The sequence below is a fragment of the Myotis lucifugus genome, unplaced genomic scaffold, assembly GCF_000147115.1.
Source record: "Myotis lucifugus unplaced genomic scaffold, Myoluc2.0 scaffold_634, whole genome shotgun sequence".
Classification (NCBI taxonomy): Eukaryota; Metazoa; Chordata; class Mammalia; order Chiroptera; family Vespertilionidae; genus Myotis; species Myotis lucifugus.
The window spans coordinates 343343-362006 of record NW_005871682.1 but is presented as its reverse complement, the minus strand read 5'-3'; the positions used below and the strand labels follow the sequence as shown (position 1 = coordinate 362006).

Sequence of the window (18664 nt, the reverse complement as noted above, 5' to 3'; positions counted from 1 at the left end):
CACACGCTTGTAACCAGCCCCGCTGCCCACAATGTGCAGTCTCCCCCCCGCCCCCACACATACACACACACTCACACACACACACACACACACACTCACACACACACACACACACACACACACACACGGGACAATGCCGCTCTGCCAGGCCCCTTTTCGCGTGTGCTAATGGCAGCTGAAAAACGGCGAGAGAGTTCCGCCTCGGAGCTGGTGTTTTCAGCCAGTTGGCTCTGAGGTTCACTGCCATTTCTTTTCTCTTTTTCAAAAAATATATATATATATTTTTGTTGATTTCAGAGAGGAAAGGAGAGGGAGTGAGAGATAGAAACATCAATGATGAGAGAATCATCAATTGGCTGCCTCCTGCACGCCCCCTACTGGGGATCGAGCCCGCAACCCGGGGAATGTGTCCTTGAGCGGAATCGAACCCGGGACCCTTCAGTCTGCAGGCCGAAGCCCTATCCACTGAGCCAAACTGGCCAGGGCTCACTGCCATTTCTTTCAGAGATGAAATGAATAGATGTTGGTTCCCATGCAAGAAAGGCCCCAGTAGCACCATCCTTTCTCTCTGAGGGTGTTTGGGTCTTAGGAAAGGTTGGCTGATGACTCCCGTCTGTGTGTCATAGACACCGATTAAAATGGGGGCGCACTGAAGTCCCTGGGGAAGGTTCCTCGGATGGATTGAGTGTCAGCAGAACCTTGTGCATAATGATAAGTCGAATCTATGGGATCCACCCAAACTCCCAACACGTCCTGTGGGAGGGCGGCCTCTATCGGATCAGAGTTGAGCCGGGACAGGCACCGCCCTGATGCGCAGCCCTGGCTAGTGCCTCAGGTGCCACGTGTTCCCACTGAGGACTTCGCTGAGGAGCTCCACTGCTGCTTCCTCGGTTGGACACAGTCTCAAGACACTCTTTTCTCCCAAATCATCGGTAAACTCATTGGATTCTTCTCCAAAAACTTTTTTCCAAGCCTGGAAACGTGTTTTCCATATTCGGTTTTGTAACCATGTAGACCAGTGGTTCTCAACCTTCCTAAGGCCGCGACCCTTTCATACAGTTCCTCATGTTGTGGTGACCCCCAACCATAAAATTATTTTTGTTGCTACTTCATAACTGTAATTTTGCTACTGTTATGAATCATCATGTAAATATCTGATACGCAGGATGTATTTTCATTGTGACAAATTGAACATAATTAAAGCACAGTGATTAATCACAAAAACAATATGTAATTGTATATGTGTTTTCCGATGGTCTTAGGGGACCCCTGTGAAAGGGTCGTTCGACCCCCAAAGGGGTCGCGACCCACAGGTTGAGAACTGCTGATTTAGACCATTTTTAAGTGTACAGCTTGATGGCATTAAGTATAAATATGTGAGACTATCACTGCCTCCCATCTCCAGAACTTTTTTTTTTATCTTGCTAACCTGAAACTGTACACCCATTAAATGTTTACTCCCTATATTTACCACCCCAACTCCTACTTCTGTCTGTGAATGGGACTACTCTAGGCACCTCATATAAATGCGAACATACACTATTTGTCTTTTTGTGACTGGCTTATTTTACTTAACATCACCTTGTTAAGGTTTATCTATATTGTAGCATGTGTCAGAATTTCCTTCTTAAAAAAATTTTTTTTTATTGATTTCAGAGAGGAAGGAAGAGAGTGAAACATCAATGATGGGAGAGAATCATTGTTCGGCTGCCTCCGCACGCCCCACACTGGGGATTGAGCCTGCAACCCGGGCATGTGCCCTGACTGGGAATGGAGTTGTGATCTTCTGGTTCATAGGTTGACACTCAACCACTGAGCCACTGGCCGGGCAGATTTCCCTTCCTTTTAAGGCTGAATAATATTCCTTTCGCCTATCCGTTCATCCATCACTGGACTTGGCCTGCTTCCACCCTTTGGCTATTGTGAGTAACGCTGCTACGAACACGGCTGCACAATCTTTTTTTCTGTAGCTTTGAGTTTTGGGGAAATTTATCATTTCTGTCTACATCACTGATTCTGTTTCCTGCTGTTACCAATTGGCTCTTTACATGCTCCATCGTGTTTGAAATTATCCACCGTCATGTTACACCCCCAAACTGTTCTTCTGTTATCAGTTGTTCCTCTGGTGTGATTTCCTGCTCTTGTTTTGTAGAAGCAAGATTCATTCATTTAGCAAATAAACTATCCAGGATATTTTAAAAACTTTGCCCTGTTTATTGCTGAGTCTATTTCTTTTAAAAAGTATTTTTTATTGATTTCAGAAAGGAAGGGAGGAGGAGGGGGAGATTGAAACAGCAATGATGAGAGAAAATAATTGATCTGCTGCCTCCTGCAGATCACCCCCTACTGGGGACTGAGCCTGCAACCCGGGCATGTGCCCTGATGGGGAATCGAATTGTGACCTCCTGGTTCATGGGTTGACACTAAGCCACTGAACCACACCGGCCTGGTGCAGTTAAGTCTATTTTGAGAGGATCATTTATCTGATTTATTTCCATCTTTTGACTTGATGTATCTTTTCATATGTCCTATTTAAAAATGCTGTCTTTTTGCCTAAGTCAGCGGTTCTCAACCTGTGGGTCTCGACCCCTTTGGCGGTCGAATGACCCTTTCACAGGGGTCGCCTAAGACCATCCTGCATATCAGATATTTACATGACGATTCTAACAGTAGCAACATTACAGTTATGAAATAGCAAAGAAAATAATTTTATGGTTGGGTCACAACCTGAGGAACTGTATTTAAAGGACCAGAAGGTTGAGAACCACTGGCCTAAGTGCATTAGTTTGCTTGAGCTGCTGTAACAGAATACCGCAGAATGGGTGGCTTAAACAGCAGACATTTATTTTTTTGTAGTTCTGGAAGCGAGAAGTCCAAGTATAAGGTGAGATCACTCTTTCTGGCTTGTAAGCAGCTGTCGTCCCTCTGTGTCCTCACATGGTCTTTCCTCTGTGTGTGCATTCCTGATGTCTTTTCCTCTTCTTTTTCTTCTTCTTCTTCTTTTTTTTTTTCCTCTTCTTATAAGGACATCAACTCTATTGGATTAGGGCCCCACCCGTGTGACCTGATTTAACCTTAATGACCTCCTTAAAGGCCTCATCTCCAAATACAGTCACACAGAAAGGGCGAGGTCAGGTGGACCGTGTGGAATTGGCTATGTTATATGCTTAGATGCATCCAGCCATTGGCTGTGCTGCTCTGGAAGCTCCCAGAAGGCTTTGCTCACATGTTGGGGGCCTGGTGTTCCTCTGTGTGGTCTCTCTCCCTCTCTTTTTCTCTCCATATTGTGTCTTAACTCCCCCCACCGCCCAGCCCAGTCCCCCAGCCCAGGCTTCTCCATGAACCACCCCCCTCCCCACTTCTCGCCTAATAGCTGGACTTCCTTATAGCATGGTGTCTGGCTTCCAAGAGTGAAAACTGAACCTTCCAGGTCTCTTAAAGGCTAGGCAGAGTGTGACCTCGAGCACTTTCTATTGGTCAAAGCAAGTCACACTGTCAGCCTGGACTCAAGGCGAGGGGAATGGACTCTACCAGGGATGGGTGGTGTGACTTGCACACACAGTGAAGGGAGAAGGTGATGGCTGCCATCTTTGGAGACGGCCGTATGTGTAAGCACACCACTTGGGTTGCCTGTGGAGAGGGGAGGAATTGGGGTGGGGAAACAGTGCAGGGGGGAAGGTAATAAAACAAGAGAAAGGTCTTGCTCAGACCGCAGAGGAAGACTGGGTGTCGTGAACTCAGAAATGGACTCACCTCACTTTCTGTGCCTTAAGTACACAACCTCCCCCCAACCCAAACCAAAATCAACCACATAAAACGGAAATTTATAACCCAAATCCGAAAAACCCTGACATAAAAGTAATGAGTCAATATGGAAACGTAAGAAATAGTCTAAGTATATGTCAAATGTTGGTAAATTAAAATGTTGACTTTCAGATAGTGTTCTGTCCTACCTCGCCAGTGCCAGGAGGGGGGTTGTACCTCGAAACTTGGAATCTATTCAGTCTAGGTGGGTGGCCAGTGAGGCTCCCTCTATCCCTGGATGGCAGCTGGTGACCCTGGACATGCAGCTGATAATCTATTTGCTGAGCTCTTGCTTGTATCTCAGACCGGAAACCACGTCCCTGCCAAAAGCAGGGCTTCATGACAGTGTTTTCAAACTTTGATTGGTGACTGATGAATGGACCAGGAAACTCAATTTAGTTGGTCATGAAATAGAATGCAAGCAGTTCTGGCCGGTGTGGCTCAGTTGGTTGAGTGTCATCTCATGCCCCAGAAGGTGGCCATTTCAGTTCCCGGGCAGGGCACATGCCCAGGTTGCAGGTTCAATCCCCATCAGGGTGCATATGGGAGGCAACCGATCGATGTTTCTCTTTCTCTCTCCCTTCCTCTCTTCCTAAAATCAATAAAAAATATGTTAAAAAAGATCATAAAGACTGTTAAGGAAAGAAATAGAATGCAAGTAGTAAGGTAAGCATTGTTTCATGAAACTTTCATGTCAATAGTGTATCCACAAATTCATTCATTCAATCACTTGTTCATTCAATAAGTACCTGTTGAGCACCTACTACGTGCCAGGCACTGGGGATTCAGAAACCAGTGAAACCTACAAACGTGCACGCATGTGCGGGTGCTTGCCAGTGTGTCCTGGGTCACGTTGTAGAACGCATCTCTCACTGTGGGCGACAGTCAAACAGCAGAGCAGCCACCACTGCCTTGGTGGCTTCATAGAAAAGTCATGATATTGAGTTAAGTGGCTACTTCCCATGTGTGTCGGGAAGTTACCACAAAAAATGCACAGGCTGTACAGCCGAAACAACACAATGTTAAATGTCAATTAACAACACACGGAGACAGACAGAAGGAAAGCACGGCCTCTGTCTCCGCCCCTTTTCAGCACCAGGCGCCACGGGCTGCTTTATAAGCAGCCCAAGTAGGTGAGGGTCTGAAAGTCAGGCATGAAACTGCGTTTTCTTCCCCAGACTATTGTTAGTGTGAGTGTAGCGATTACTCACGGTCCTCGGTCCACGGAGCCCACCTTCCTCATAGGACTGTGAAGACTCCTCTTATGCTCTGCCCCGCCCCCCTCGCTTTTCCTGTTTTGCTTCCCATTTCCCTCCCCGAGGCTAATTTTTGTGGTCATTTTCTCCCCGGGGTGCTGTGTGGTGAGAGTTACCTGAGAAACTGGCTGGGGGTGAGGACAAAGGTTTGTGTTGCCAGGGCCATGCAAGGGGCTCCCTGGGGTGGCACACCTCCTGCCCCGGGAGGGCTGCCTTCTGCCCAGTCCTCCCTCTGTAACCCGGCAACCAAGGGGTCCAGGCTGCCTGTCACTACTTGAGCCAATTCAGCAGAGACAGGGTGGAATCATACATGAGCGTCTATCCCAATCCTGCTGGCAGCATGGGAGAGCAGCGGGTCACCCACAAAAATCTGCTCTGCAGCCCCCCATAAACCAGCTGCTTACGGTAGAAGGACAAAGATTACCTGGGGAAGTAGGAATTACAGGCGTGGGGAGGTAGGCACGGGATAATCATCACAGGTTACAAGCCATGTGGGCTGGAGTGGGGTCGCAGAGGGCGGGTGCCTCCGGGTTCCCTGGGACCAGATTACAGGCAATAGGGGAGGGGGTTGTCCAGAGCAGGTGCCTCTGGGACTAGCCACGAGGTTGTAAATCCCTCCATCATGAAAGGCGGTTCTCAGGACAGGAGGATGGACTGCGTTCCGATGTTAGCTCCCATGTCCCAGGGTGTGCAACCCCCAGCCAGCTTAGAATGTGCTTTCTCTAAGCAGAACAGAACCATCCTGGTTAACAGCGTGATTAGTATTTCTTATTATTGTAGCTGGTCCCCAATATTCTGTTTCTGCCCCTAACACCTCTTCCCCCCGCACATCCGGTTCTCCAGGGTGTCAGTCCCCAGGGGGGGGAGCTTGTCAGCGCAGCGCAGGGGAGCCTGGGCCGAGCCGGGGAAGCGGGGCCTGGGCTCCGATGTCAGATTGGGCAAGAACAGAGAACCGGCCCCTCTGATCCTGGTCAGGGTGTTTGGAGACACCAACAATTCTGGGAAATTCGGAGGCAGGAAGTGAAAGGGGGTGGGACGAGGGGAAACCCTGAACTGCACTTCCACCCTCCTGGCCAGGCCTCCCTTCCAAACTGTGCCATGAGGTTCGAGGTGACCGGCTTGTAGGGGTGAGGGGGGCAGCCAGGAGACCCTTTCTCTAGAAAGAACAGAGACAGTCCTGCCCCAGCCCCCACCACACGTTGCCTGCCTCCCAACTCCATGTCCACTTCTGTTTACTGTCCAAAGTCCCGGGGTCAGGAGATGCCAGGTTACAGCCACTTGGACATTCAGACACACGGGCTCAGGGCCCTCACCTGGACCAGCCCCCTCCCCTCCTCTGTCCTGCTAGCAGCACCGGCCCCACTTCTCCTGGCTCCAGCTCCACCTTAGCCTCGGGGCCTGGGCTGCCTGAGGGACCGGGAGTAAGCCCTCCACACCTTTAGCAGGTAACCAAGGTTGGGGAGGCAGGTGGGACTGGGGCTGTTTGGTATTAAGGAGACCGTGGTTGAGGGGCAGTGGGGACCGGATGGGAAGGTGAGTGTGTGGAGGGAAGGCTCCTCCATGGCCATGCCACCGCCTAAGCAATCATCTGAGAGGGGACAGGACTGGCTGTATTTCAGCCCCAGACTCACCTCCAATCTCAGACCCAACCCAACCTGTCTCCTCGATCTACTCTCACCCTACTTCCAACCCCATCACCAGCCTGCACCTGAGTTACCATCTCAGCACCAACATCAGCCCCCGAACTGGGCCCCAGCCCTAAGAGCAGCCTTGACTCAACCCCAGGTGCAGCTCAGCCCTGGACCCAGCATGGAGAAGGACTTCCAAGACATCCAGCAGCTGGACCCCGAGGAAAATGACCACCAGCTGGGTAGGGGTGAGGGGCCAGGCGCTCGTGGACACAGTCCCAGGAGAGAGGATGCATTTTGGAAAGGCAAGTACCCAGTTTCTGGGGCTCTGCTTCACCCCCCTCTCCTGACTGCTCTGTCTCTCTGAGGTCCCTGTCACATTCACTCCGTGGGCAGGGCCCAGGCCCCTCCACGTGTGTAGGTGTGTGGTGCCCACCCTCTGTTTACCCCCTGGCCTCACCTTCCTCTCCACCCTCAGGACCCCAGGAAAGGGTGTGTGCCCAGAGGTGAGGGAGTAAGTGGGAGCTGGAGATGACTTCCTCCCCTCTTCCTTCTGACATGTGCTGTGTGCAAGGAAAGCCCATTCAGCCAGGAGAGTGTCTGTGTATGCGGGAGGGTGTGGGGATGGGTAGGTGGGGCAACGGACACAGACATTCTGGAACATTCCCACTCCCCCCAACACCCCCGCCCCTCCCCTCAATCTTCCTCTGGCAGATCTTGATGGAAGGCCCATGTCTGGGGAATGGGTTTAAGGCAAGAGAGACGCGAGCCATTTTAGGCTGAAGGGCTGGAGGCAGGGGTGGGGAGGGGGTGTCAGGTGTGTGGTGATGGAGTGAGGCTCTGTGGAGACAGGGGATGCTGGGGCTTGGCGCTCAGGGAGAGGATCTGGTTAGCCTGGGCTGGGAGGAGAGACCCCTCATTTCTGAGGCTAGCGGACTGTGGAGGCTGCTGCTGTTGCTGGGGGAGCTGGGCAGGGCAGGAGCAACAGGAGGCACGGGCTGGGCAGTAGGCGGAGGCCACATCTGCCTCACTCCCTCTGCGTTGTCAATGCCCACGTGTACCTGGTATGCAGTGAACACTCACAAATGATTTGGGATATTGTTGAATCTCCCGAAGGTGAGAGGGTTCAGCGTTTAAGCAGGTGGTTTGGAGACAGTCCAGAGGTTTGGGGTTTCATGGGAGAAGGAGCTCACCCCACAGGCCCGATGGAGACACTGCAGGGCACCGCTGAGGTGGTGCAAGCGTCAGTGGGCAGGGGAGCTGGCATCTGCCTCCTGCCTGCCCGCCATCCTCTCCCACTCTCCAAGCACCTTGTATGCCTCTGTTTTCAGCAAATTTGGAAACATTTGGCCAGTGTCTGCCTCCCCCTCCTCCCCCTTCCTTCAAGGACTCCAATTCTGCATCTACTAGTGGACCCACAGTTCCCTGATGCTATTTCCATTTTTAAAAAATTATTTTTCTCTCTCGGTGTTTCTTTTTATATAGTTTTAATGCTATGTCTTAAAGTTTACAAATCTTTCCTTATATATGTCTAATCTTGCATTAATTCCACCCAGTGTATTTTTTATCTCGTACACTGTAGTTTTCATGTCTAGAAGTTCAACGTGGGCCTTTTAAACATCCTCCTTGATACTTAACTTTTTGAACATATGGAGTACAGTTACAATATCTGTTTTAGTGTCCTGTCTGTTAATTCTAACACCTGTGTCAGTCCTGGGTCAGTTTTGATAGATGCATTAACCTCCTTGTTACAAAATGTGTTTTCCTGCTGCTTTGTATGTCTAGAAATCTTTGGTTGGACGCCAGACATTGTGATTCTGCTTCTTGTGTGCTGGATATATTTGTATTCCTCTAAATACTCTTGAGTGTTATTCTGGGATGTAGTTAAGTGACTTGGATCACTCTGGTCCTTCTGGGTGTTGCGTTTATGACTTGTTAGGTGGGTCTGGAGCATGGTTGGGCCCGCTACCCAGTGCCTTGGGCCCGCTACCCAGTGCCTTGTAGGTTATGTTTTCCAGTCCGGCTGGTGGGAGCAGGCACTGTTCCTGACCCTGTATGAGTGCCAGGCACTGCCCCCTAATCCTTGCAGATTGTTTTTGCCTGGTCTTGGGTGGTTTTGTTTACTGCCGATGGCTTGAAGGGAACACCACACAGATCTCTGGACTTCTCTGTGCAGCTCTCTCCCCTGATACTTTGTCCTGTGATGTCTCCTTAGACTCTTGGCCCCATCTCCTCCACTGGGGGAGTCTGCTGGGCTCTGCTTGGATTGCCCTCCTCTGCCCCGTGGTCTGAAAGCTTCCCCAGCACTAGGCGGGGACAGTCATAGGCCTCCTCTTGTTCGCCTCCTGTCTCCCAGGGATCATTGCTCTGTGTTGCTTGAAGGCCAGTCCCTTGCAACTGGTTGTTTCTTATAGTTAGCTGTTTCCTGTTTTGGCGTCTCTGGGAGGAGGGCCCATCTATTCCTTATTGTCCCATAAGGCAGACCCTTTCTTTTATTTTCCAACTTGCCTAAGCGGCACGTCACACGTTTAAACCCATTTCATGCTCAGAACAACCCAATCAGGTAGCTGCTGTTCTTACCCACTTTTTTCCTATTGTGGTAAGAACACGTAATGGGACCGACCCTTTCAACAAAATTTAAAGTGCGCAGCACTGCTTGTTAACGAGGCACGGTGTTGTAAGCCGGTCTCTAGAACGCACACGTCTTGTGTAATCGTAGCTTTATACCCGCTGAACAGCAATTCCCGATTTCCCATCCCCAGCCCCTGGCAACCACCATCCCACCCTGTTCCTACGAGTTTGACTGTTGGATAAGTGGACACAAGGAAACTGAGGCGCCAAGAGGTTGAATGACTTTCCCCTGATCTCAGAGCTGGTTGGTGGCACAGTGGGACTCAGCCATGGGTGGTCTGGTGTCTGGACAGAGGTGCGGAGACAGATTGTTGAGGTTTTATAGGCCGTAGGTCAGGCTGGGAAGAGGACAAGGGCCCACTAAATGGACAGTATTAGAGCGAGCAGTCAGAGGCCCAGCCAAGGAGTATCAGTCATGAGTGTGAGAGTGAAATGAAAAATGTGTGTGTGTATGTGTGTGTTTCCAGGATTCAGCTTGACTAAGGGGAGGGAGAGGTTTCTGTGAGATGACTGAGGGCGAAGGGGGAGAGTTCACAGTGAAGGAACAGGGTTTCTGGGGTGGAAGGGCAGAGACGTGGGAGAGGAGGCTCTAGGGGTGGGAGATGAGAGAGGACGGGACTTGGACAGCAGCCCGTGGGGAGCGGTCTGTGGTGGAATGACCTGGACTGAGCATCCCAGGGGAACTGGGTGGTGGTGGTTCCAGTCTTAGACTTGCGTGAGGAGCCCAGCATGGATCTTAAGAACACAGGGCCTGTTCCCTAGGTCCCCGGGTCTGAGATTGGGCCTTTACACACCGATGGTGTGACTATCGGTGTCATGCTCAGGTATGTTGCATGCACTTGTAGGTGTGAGCATATGCATGTATTCATGTGGGTGCCAGTGTGCAAATGCATGTGTGTGCAATGCTGAAATGCTAGGGTCAAAGCCCATAGTTTTCCCACCCACCTGGGCTATACTTCCTGAGACTTCTGCTCCCCCAGATGCTCCCATTAGGTGGGCTCTGGACAGACCTCCTCCTGACACCCTTTCCCTCGCAGGAGCGCCCCCTCCCCAGCCCCTTCTGCTCCGGACTCTCTGCTCCAGCTTCTGGCTCAGCCTGCTGGTCCTGGGCTTCAACGTGCTGTTGCTGGTGGCCGTCTGCGTGATCGGGTCCCAGAGTGAGGATCGCAGAGGCCAGTGGGATGGGCTGTGATGGGAGGAGATACGGGCGGTGCTGGGGGCAGTGAGAGCTACAGCAGGGGAAGACCTGGAGGCAGTAAGGAGCAGTGCTGGGACGGTGAGGGGAGGTGGGGGGGATGGTGCGATGACAGTGATGAGGCTGTCACCTGGGGCACAGTCCCCTCCACTTTGCCCAGTGCCCTCTCTCTCCTGACAAGGAGCACAGATGCAAAGGGAGTTTTGGGCCCTAAAAGACGCTTTCAGCAACTTCTCCGCCAGCACCCTCGCCGAGATCAGGACGCTCAGCTTCCATGGTGAGGGCGCTCCCCAGCCGGGAGGGCCGGTGGGGGGGGGTGGGGGGTAGTTGAGGCACCGCTTAGCAGCACAGGCTGGACTCCAAGGTGGGTGCCCGGTGCTGGGTCTGCAAAGGGGCGTGTCTGAGGTGTGTGGGCGGATACCCCAGCGGACCCTGGGCTGAGGGAGTCTGAAGGATGGGTAGGCAGGTGAAGAGGAGGGGGCTTAGTGCCAGGTAGAGAGAACGAATCTGCCAAGGAGGTGGGCAGGGCTAGGCCACGGAAGAAGCTGTGTTAATACAGCGAGGCTTTCTTTTGAGAATATGGGGACCTAGGGAAGGGATTCAGGCAGGGGAGTGGCCTGAGCAGGTTTGTTCCTCAGAAAGCCAGGTGGCAGCGCAGAGAGACTGGGCAGAGTTGGGAGCCCGGGGGCAGAGCCGGTGACCCAGGTGAAGGCGATGGTGGCTGGTGCTCCAGGGGGTGAGCATGGAGGATGGAAGGAGGCGGAATGGAAGAAACCCGCTCAGCTTTCCTCTTTCTCAGGAGGCAGCACAGGTGACAAAGTGACATCTCTGGAAGCCAAGCTGGAGAAACAGCAGCTGGAGCTGAGAGCAGGTCTGAGACCCCCCCCCTTGGTGCGTGGTGTGTGAGTGTACGTGTGGGGTGTGGTGTGAGTGATGTGTGTGTGTTGTTGTGTGTATGAGTGTGTGTGTGTTGTGTGTATGAGTGTGTGTGTGTTGTGTGTATGAGTGTGAGTGTGTGTGTGTTTACGTAATAGTATGGATGTGGGTGTGTATGTGTTGTGGTGCATATGAGTGTGAGTGTGTGTGTATGTGTGGGGTGCAGTGTGTGTGTTGTGCATATGAGTGTGAGTGATGTATGTGTGTCCCGTGTGGGGCGCTGGTGGATGGGGAGTCCGCACTGCCCACACCCGGGCCTGTTGCTCTGTCCCCTAGATCACACCACCTTGCTCTTTCACCTGAAGCACTTCCCAGCCGACGTGCGCATCCTGTCCTGTCAGATAGCCTTCCTGCGAAGCAACGGTAGGGATGGGAGCCTCCAGGCCCAGTGCGCCTGCCCCTCCAGCGGGACCTCACCTCCCTGCCCCCTCCTGCCCTGCAGGCACGGAATGCTGCCCGGTTAACTGGCTGGAGCATGATGGCAGCTGCTACTGGTTTTCTCGCTCTGGATTGACCTGGCCCCAGGCTGAGAAGTACTGCCAGCTGGAGAACGCCCACCTGGTTGTCATCAACTCCAGAGAGGAGCAGGTGAGGCCGCACCTCCCCAGCAGGAGGCGCCTCTGGAATTCGAACCCTGGGTGGCTGGATCAGCGCTTTATTATTATTATAAAAATACTAGAGGCCCAGTGCATGAAATTCATGCACTTGGGGGGGCGTCCCTCAGCCCAGCCTGCGCCCTCTCGCAGTCCGGGAGCCCTCAGGGGATGTCCGACTGATGGCTTAAGTGCATCAGGGAGCGGGCCTAAGCCATCAGTCGGACATCCTTAGCGCTGTCGCGGAGGCTCCCGTCACTGCTGATGCACTTGCCAGCAGTGCATCAGCTTCTGGCTGAGTAGCGCTCCCCCTGTGGGAGTGCACTGACCACCAGGAGGCAGCTCCTGCATTGAGTGTCTTCTGCCTGGTGGTTAGTGCACGTCATAGAAACAGGTTGTTCTGCCAACGGGCTGAAACCGGCTCTCCAACATCCTCCAAGGGGTCCTGGATTGTGAGAGAGCACAGGCCAGGCTGAGGGACCCCACAGGTGCACAAATCGGGGCTGGGGAGGGATGCGTGGGCAGGCTGGAGGGACCATGGGCAGGCTCCAGGGCATGTCCAGCCTGTCTTGCTCAGTCCCAAACGGCCGGACCCCAGAAGCAAGCTAACCTACTGGTTGGAGTGTCTGCCCCCTGGTGGTCAGTGCATGTCATAGCGACTGGTCGACCAGTCAACTGTCTGCCCCCTGGTGGTCAGTGCATGTCATAGCAAGCAGTTGAGCGGCCTTAGCATATTATTAGCATATTACACTTTGATTGGTTGAATGGCCGACTGGATGACCGGACACTTAGCACATTAGGCTTTTATTATATAGGATATTTGTATTGATTTCAGAGAGGAAAAAAGAGGTAGAGAGAGACAGAAACATCAATGATGAGAGAGAATCATTGATCGGCTGCCTCCTGCACACCCCACACTGGGGATCGTGCCCACATCCTGGACATGTGCCCTGACCGGGAATTGAACTGTGATCTTCTGGTTCATAGGTCATCACTCAACCACTGACCCACATCGGCCAGGTGTTTTTTTTATTATTATTTTAAAATATTTTTATTGATTTCAGAGAGGGAGAAGGAGAGAGAGATAGAAACATCAATGATGAGAGAAAATCATTGACCAGTTGCCTGCTGCACACCCTCTGCTGGGGATCCAGCCTGCAACCTGGGCATGTGCCCTTGACTGAATTGAACCTGAGACCCTTCAGTCCACAGGCTGATGCTCTATCAACTGAGCCAAACCAGCTAGGGCCACTTTAAAAAATTTTTTTAACCTGGGGAAGAGTCCAGAAGCAGCAGGCTGGCAGAACGCTGGGCGGTTCATAGTGGAGCAGCCACTGATCTAAGAGGTGGAAGATTACAGCCAGGAGCTCGGGCAAAGGGGCAGGAGCCAGGTGAGCTGGGGGTGAGGGGCAGGTCAGGAGACAGAACACAAAGACAAACTAATTAAAGGCAGGACTCGGGTGCAGAGCGCAGGGGCACTGAGAGCCCTTCTCGCTGTGTGCCGGCCTGGGATGTGGCGGGCAGTTGGGTGAAAGGAGCAGAGAGGGCAGGATGCCCATCACATAGTAAAGACTCAGCAAATGTTACCATGAAGATCCTCCTGAAACAACGGCCCCGCCTCTTCTAACAGCTGGCTCTTCCCTGTGAACGTTGGTGCTTGGGTTGTGGTGTGGTGGTGGCAGTGGGCAGGGGAGACCGGCAGCGCCATCCGGGGCTCTGAGCAGTGGGTCCAATTGGAAGGCCCAGGACCCGGTGAGCCTCTGGAGATGACAGCTACACAGAAGCAGGAGCAGGGCAGAAGCCCCTGAGGGGCAGTGACACTGACAGCTCCGTGGGGGCAGCAGGCACAGGGGCCAGAGTCAGGGTCCCGGGAGGACTAAGTCCAGGTATCAGCCAGGGGTTGAGGATGAAGTGCGGGCATCACAAACTTAGCACTGCATTGACTTTGGGGGCTCTACCAACCACCCCGAGGTCCTTAAATCAGAAGCATTAGAGGGCTTCTGAGGGTTAGATAAAATAATACCCATGAAGCACATAGTAAATTATCTCGGAACAATAGGAAAAAGCGAGGACCTAGTTTTGCTGGGGGCTGATGCTTCACCTTGGGGCAGATCAGGCTGGGCAGGCTGAGGGCCCACAGCTAATGCCTGCACGGAGCACAGGGGACAGTGATGGCGAACCTATGACACGCATGTCAGAGGTGATTTTTTTGGTTGATTTTTCTTTGTTAAATGGCATTTAAATATATAAAATAAATATCAAAAATATCAGTCTTTGTTTTACTATGGTTGCAAATATCAAAAAACTTCTATATGTGACACGGCACCAGAGTTAAGTTAGGGTTTTTCAAGATGCTGACACGCCGAGCTCAAAAGGTTCGCCGTCACTGGACTAGACTCTCCATTCCACCTGTTTTCCAGAGATTCATTGCACAGCACTCGAGCCCCTTTCACACCTGGATAGGACTCACGGAGAGCGATGGCTCCTGGAAGTGGGTGGACGGCACAGACTATGGGAACAGCTACAGGTAAGTGCCCCCTTCCCACCCCACCCCTCCTTAGGGACCAAGTTCCCCAACCCTCTCCCCTGCAGACTCCCACCTGCTCCTTTCTGTTCCCTGAACTGTCCGAGGCTGTACTTTTTTATTTTTTATTTCAGAGAGTAAGGGAAAGGGAGAGAGAGATAGAAACGTCAATGATGAGAATCATTGATCAGCTGCCTCCTGCACGTCCCACACTGGGGACCCAGCCTGCAACCCGGGCATGTGCCCTGACCGGGAATCAAACCGTGACCTTCTGGTTCATAGGTCAATGCTCAACCATAGAGCCACACGACTGGGCAATGCTGTGCTTTTCTGAGGTGGGTGAGGGTTGCTGGGGTGGGGTGGTCAGAGTCTGAGCTCTGTCCTGCATTCCTAGGAACTGGGCCTTTGGTGAACCAAACAACTGGCAGGGGCATGAGGAGGGCGGAAATGAAGACTGTGCCGAAGTCCAGGATGATGGGCGCTGGAACGACGATTTCTGCCTGCAGGTGCAGCGCTGGGCGTGCGAGATGACTCGGAACATCACCGGCTAGGAGCCCTGACCCCAGCAGATCTCCACCTGCACCCACCCCTACCCTGCTCCCAGCTTCTCTACTGGGGATTTGGAAGAAAGGAAGAACAGGCAGAGGCATTGGGAGGAGTTGAGGGAAGATGAAACAAAATGGTTTCAGAATCTCAGACCCCAGGACACAGATCCCGCCTCCTCCTGCTACTCACTGTGAGGGTTACCATTTCCAGCCTCCTCGGTGGAGAAGGAAAAAAACTAAACGAATCACTTGACACTCTGTGTGGACTGGTTATTGGGAACTGGGAATGCAGGGTGCAAAGAAGAGGGGGCGCAGAGGGTCTGGGAGGAAGTTTAGTTCCAGACAGCTTCTCCTGGGTCCCCAATCCTGAGGGACATGGACCAGGGAGGGGAGGGAAGAGCTTGGAGCAGAAGCATTCAGTGGAAGGCACCGGGGCTGGGGCTGAGGGAGGAGCTGGCTGGGCCTGGTGGGTGGGAGGGGCCGCCCACAGCCTGAGTGGCTCCTGGGGGAAGCACTTTCCCTGCAGCTGGGGTCTCCTCCAGAAGAGGCTGCAGGGGCACCCACTCCCCTCAGCCTGGGAGCTGTGGCCTGGGCCACAAGGCCGGTGAAGAATGTTGCTAAGAGAGGGAGGACTGGTGGCACCCTGTCCTGCTGTTTTCAGTGGCGGCCTCCTTGTGACCCAAACAGGTATAGACGGATGTCCAGCACAGGGCGTCACCGACATGTCCACAGCGGGCTGACCTCATCCTACAACACCATCCAAAACCAATCTTAGAAGGGTCTTCAAGCAATTCCATTTCTCTTTTATTCTTATTACAAAAGTAACATTTACAATTAGTGAAAAATGTTTTAAAGACACACACACACACACACACACAGATTTATTACAAGGAATTGGCTCCTGTGATTATGGAGGTTGACAGGCCCAAGTCCTGCGGTGAGCAGGCCAGCTGGAGGCCCAGGGGAGCCCATGGTGGGATGACAAAGGCAGCAGCCCGAACGCCCAGGGGGTGATGTCTCCCCTGAGTCACAGGCAGGAAAAGCCAATGTCCCCATTCGGAGCGGGTCAGGCAGGAGGACCCCTCTGGGATCCCGGAGGCTCAGCCCCTGGTCCATGCAGGGCTCCAACGGTGGGAGGAGGCCCAACCCTTGGGGAGAGCAATCTGCTTTCCCAACTCAAACGTTCCTCTCGTGGAAACACCCTCCCAGGCGCACCCAGTAGGACTGACCCGATTCCAGGCACCTGTGGCCCAGTCAAGTGGACATGAAAGGTTTCCTGTGGGTGTGCCCTGTGTACGTGCACATTTGCAACACTGCCCTTCACTACACAGCGGCTTTCCCGCTCTCCCGTGCCTTGTGGACTTTGATCCAATCTTTGCTATTCACGTGAAACTTAGCAAGAGTGGAGAATTCCAAAATAGGATGTGCCCTATGTTAGTTAATTGCTCCCCTTGGTATATAAGCAGTTGGCATTTTTGTATGTTTTCACACATAATATTTCAAGCGAATTTTCTTCTAAGCCTATGATAGGTAAAGACTTCCTGATTTTGAGTTGCAAAATTTTCTAGGACTTCTCCTTCCAAATGTATATGATTGGCATGAGGTAAAAAGGAATCATGGAGCCCTAGCTGGTTTGGCACATTGGATAGAGCATCAGCCTACGGACTGAAGGGTCCTGGGTTTGATTCTGGTCAAGGGCACATGCCCGGGTTCTGGGCTCGATCCCCAGTAGGGGGGGTGCAAGAGGCAGCTGATCAATGATTCTCTCTCATCATTGATGTTTTCATCTCTCTCTCCCTTCTTCTCTGAAATCAATAAAAATATATTTAAAAATTATGTAAGTAATAATACATACAAGTAAAGTCTTGTGAGGCTAGAAAAAGCCATTTCTGCTGTTTAGAGAAACCACTCCGTGCTTTTTAGCTGTTTCTTCCAGTGACATCTCAATTTCTAGATAATGCACATAAACAGGTATATCTTTATATACCAATTGTTGACATTATTTAGTTCTACCCTGTAGATAAGGTACAATCTTTCAACTGAGTTTACAATAATTGCTATTTACATCGTAATTCAGAATGTGTATCAGCTATGGCTGCGTCAATAGTGGTAACTGCTGAGCCAAGTAGGATCAGCTGATTACATTTCCTTTCTTGCACAACTTTTGTTTCTTCTGAAGTTTATAATTATTTAAAAGAACATGCTCCATATTCTTTGAACCTATTGTGAAATCTTCCTTAACTGTAGAAGTCTGGCAGTATAATCATCTACACGTGCAAACTGGTCATAGAACTGGTATTTCAGTTGCACTTTTTTCCTAGAGTCACAGGGGTGAATGGAAATTTTATGAAACTTGAAGTGTACACAATTTTGGGGAGCCCTTAAGAAAGAATACAAAATTAAGCTTCAAAGTTAATATGTACCTATCTCAAAAAACTCAGAAATTAAAAAGGCTGAAGCTACCATAAGCATCACAAAAATGATATAATCTATGTATATATAGTAAAAGGCTAATATGCTAAGTGTCCGACTGCCCGACCGCTATAATGTGCACTGACCACCAGGGGGCAGAGGGTCAATGCAGGAGCTGCCGGGATGCCCACTGGCCATTTACAGAGAAATGTCACTGTGGACCTGGCGCCTACAAAGCAATGCTTGGTTTCCCCCAAGTGGGACACAGGCCCTGGAGTTACAGCCCACCAAATTGCAGCTAATGCTGCCGAGACCCAAATGCGGCCCACAGCCCAGCCCAGCCTGGAAACGGTGGCTGTGGGTGCTGGGTAATGATGCCATGTAGCAACGCCCGGCTTCCTCTCCCTAGCGACTAGCCTCCTTGCAGTTTCTTCAGCCTGGGAACATGACTTGCTTTATAGCCAGGTGGAAACATTTTACACTTTAACCAAATGTCTGTGAAGGGTTTTCCCGTGCCTCGTCTCATTTGATCCTCACAGAAGTCCTGGAGCAGGTACATAGGAGAGTCAGTGGAATCCTATTTTCTTTTCATTAGCTGGAAAACAGAGATTTAGAAACCTTAGAAACTTGACCCGACTGAAAAGAAGTAAGAAATGGTGGACCTTAAAAATGACTTCAGGTTTTCTCACTGCGCAGAATATAGTCACTCCCGCAGTTAAATATTTCACCCTTTGTTCTTCCTTTGTGATCTACAATAATAATTTGCTTTGTGTTGATATTTACTGCTGTGTTGCTGACAATTACCTGAAAGAGAAGCTGGGGAGCTTCACTGGGCTGGAAAAAGTTTAACTAAATCAGAAAGCAGGTCTAATTAAGCAAGTTTATTCTATATCTGTAAAAGGCTAAGTTGACTTGTGCATGCACAATACATATAAAGCTCTCTCTGGTGCCAATTGCATGCATGTGTTTCAATCTGTCATTGTTGTTTTTTTTTATATATTTTATTGATTTTTTTTTTTTTTTTTACAGAGAAGAAGGGAGAGGGATAGAGAGTTAGAAACATCAATGAGAGAGATCGATCAGCTGCCTCCTGCACGCCCCCCAGTGGGGATGTGCCCACAACCAAGGTACATGCCCTTG

The 18664-nt window shown here is 51.3% G+C and overlaps 1 protein-coding gene and 1 pseudogene across 1 annotated transcript; one reads left to right on the top strand and one right to left on the bottom strand.

The window, feature by feature from the left end:
• Positions 1–501: 501 nt before the first annotated feature.
• Positions 502–992, bottom strand: LOC102435293 (annotated as a pseudogene).
• A 5395-nt stretch (positions 993–6387) lies between these two features.
• Positions 6388–15348, top strand: ASGR2 (asialoglycoprotein receptor 2). Its single transcript, XM_006105089.3, has 9 exons — positions 6388–6505; positions 6846–6993; positions 10357–10476; positions 10696–10791; positions 11314–11385; positions 11727–11813; positions 11893–12038; positions 14464–14570; positions 14962–15348. The coding sequence occupies exons 2-9, from the start codon at positions 6870–6872 to the stop codon at positions 15116–15118; spliced, it is 909 nt and encodes a 302-aa protein (XP_006105151.1). The 5' UTR covers positions 6388–6505; positions 6846–6869; the 3' UTR covers positions 15119–15348.
• The last annotated feature ends 3316 nt before the right edge of the window (positions 15349–18664 follow it).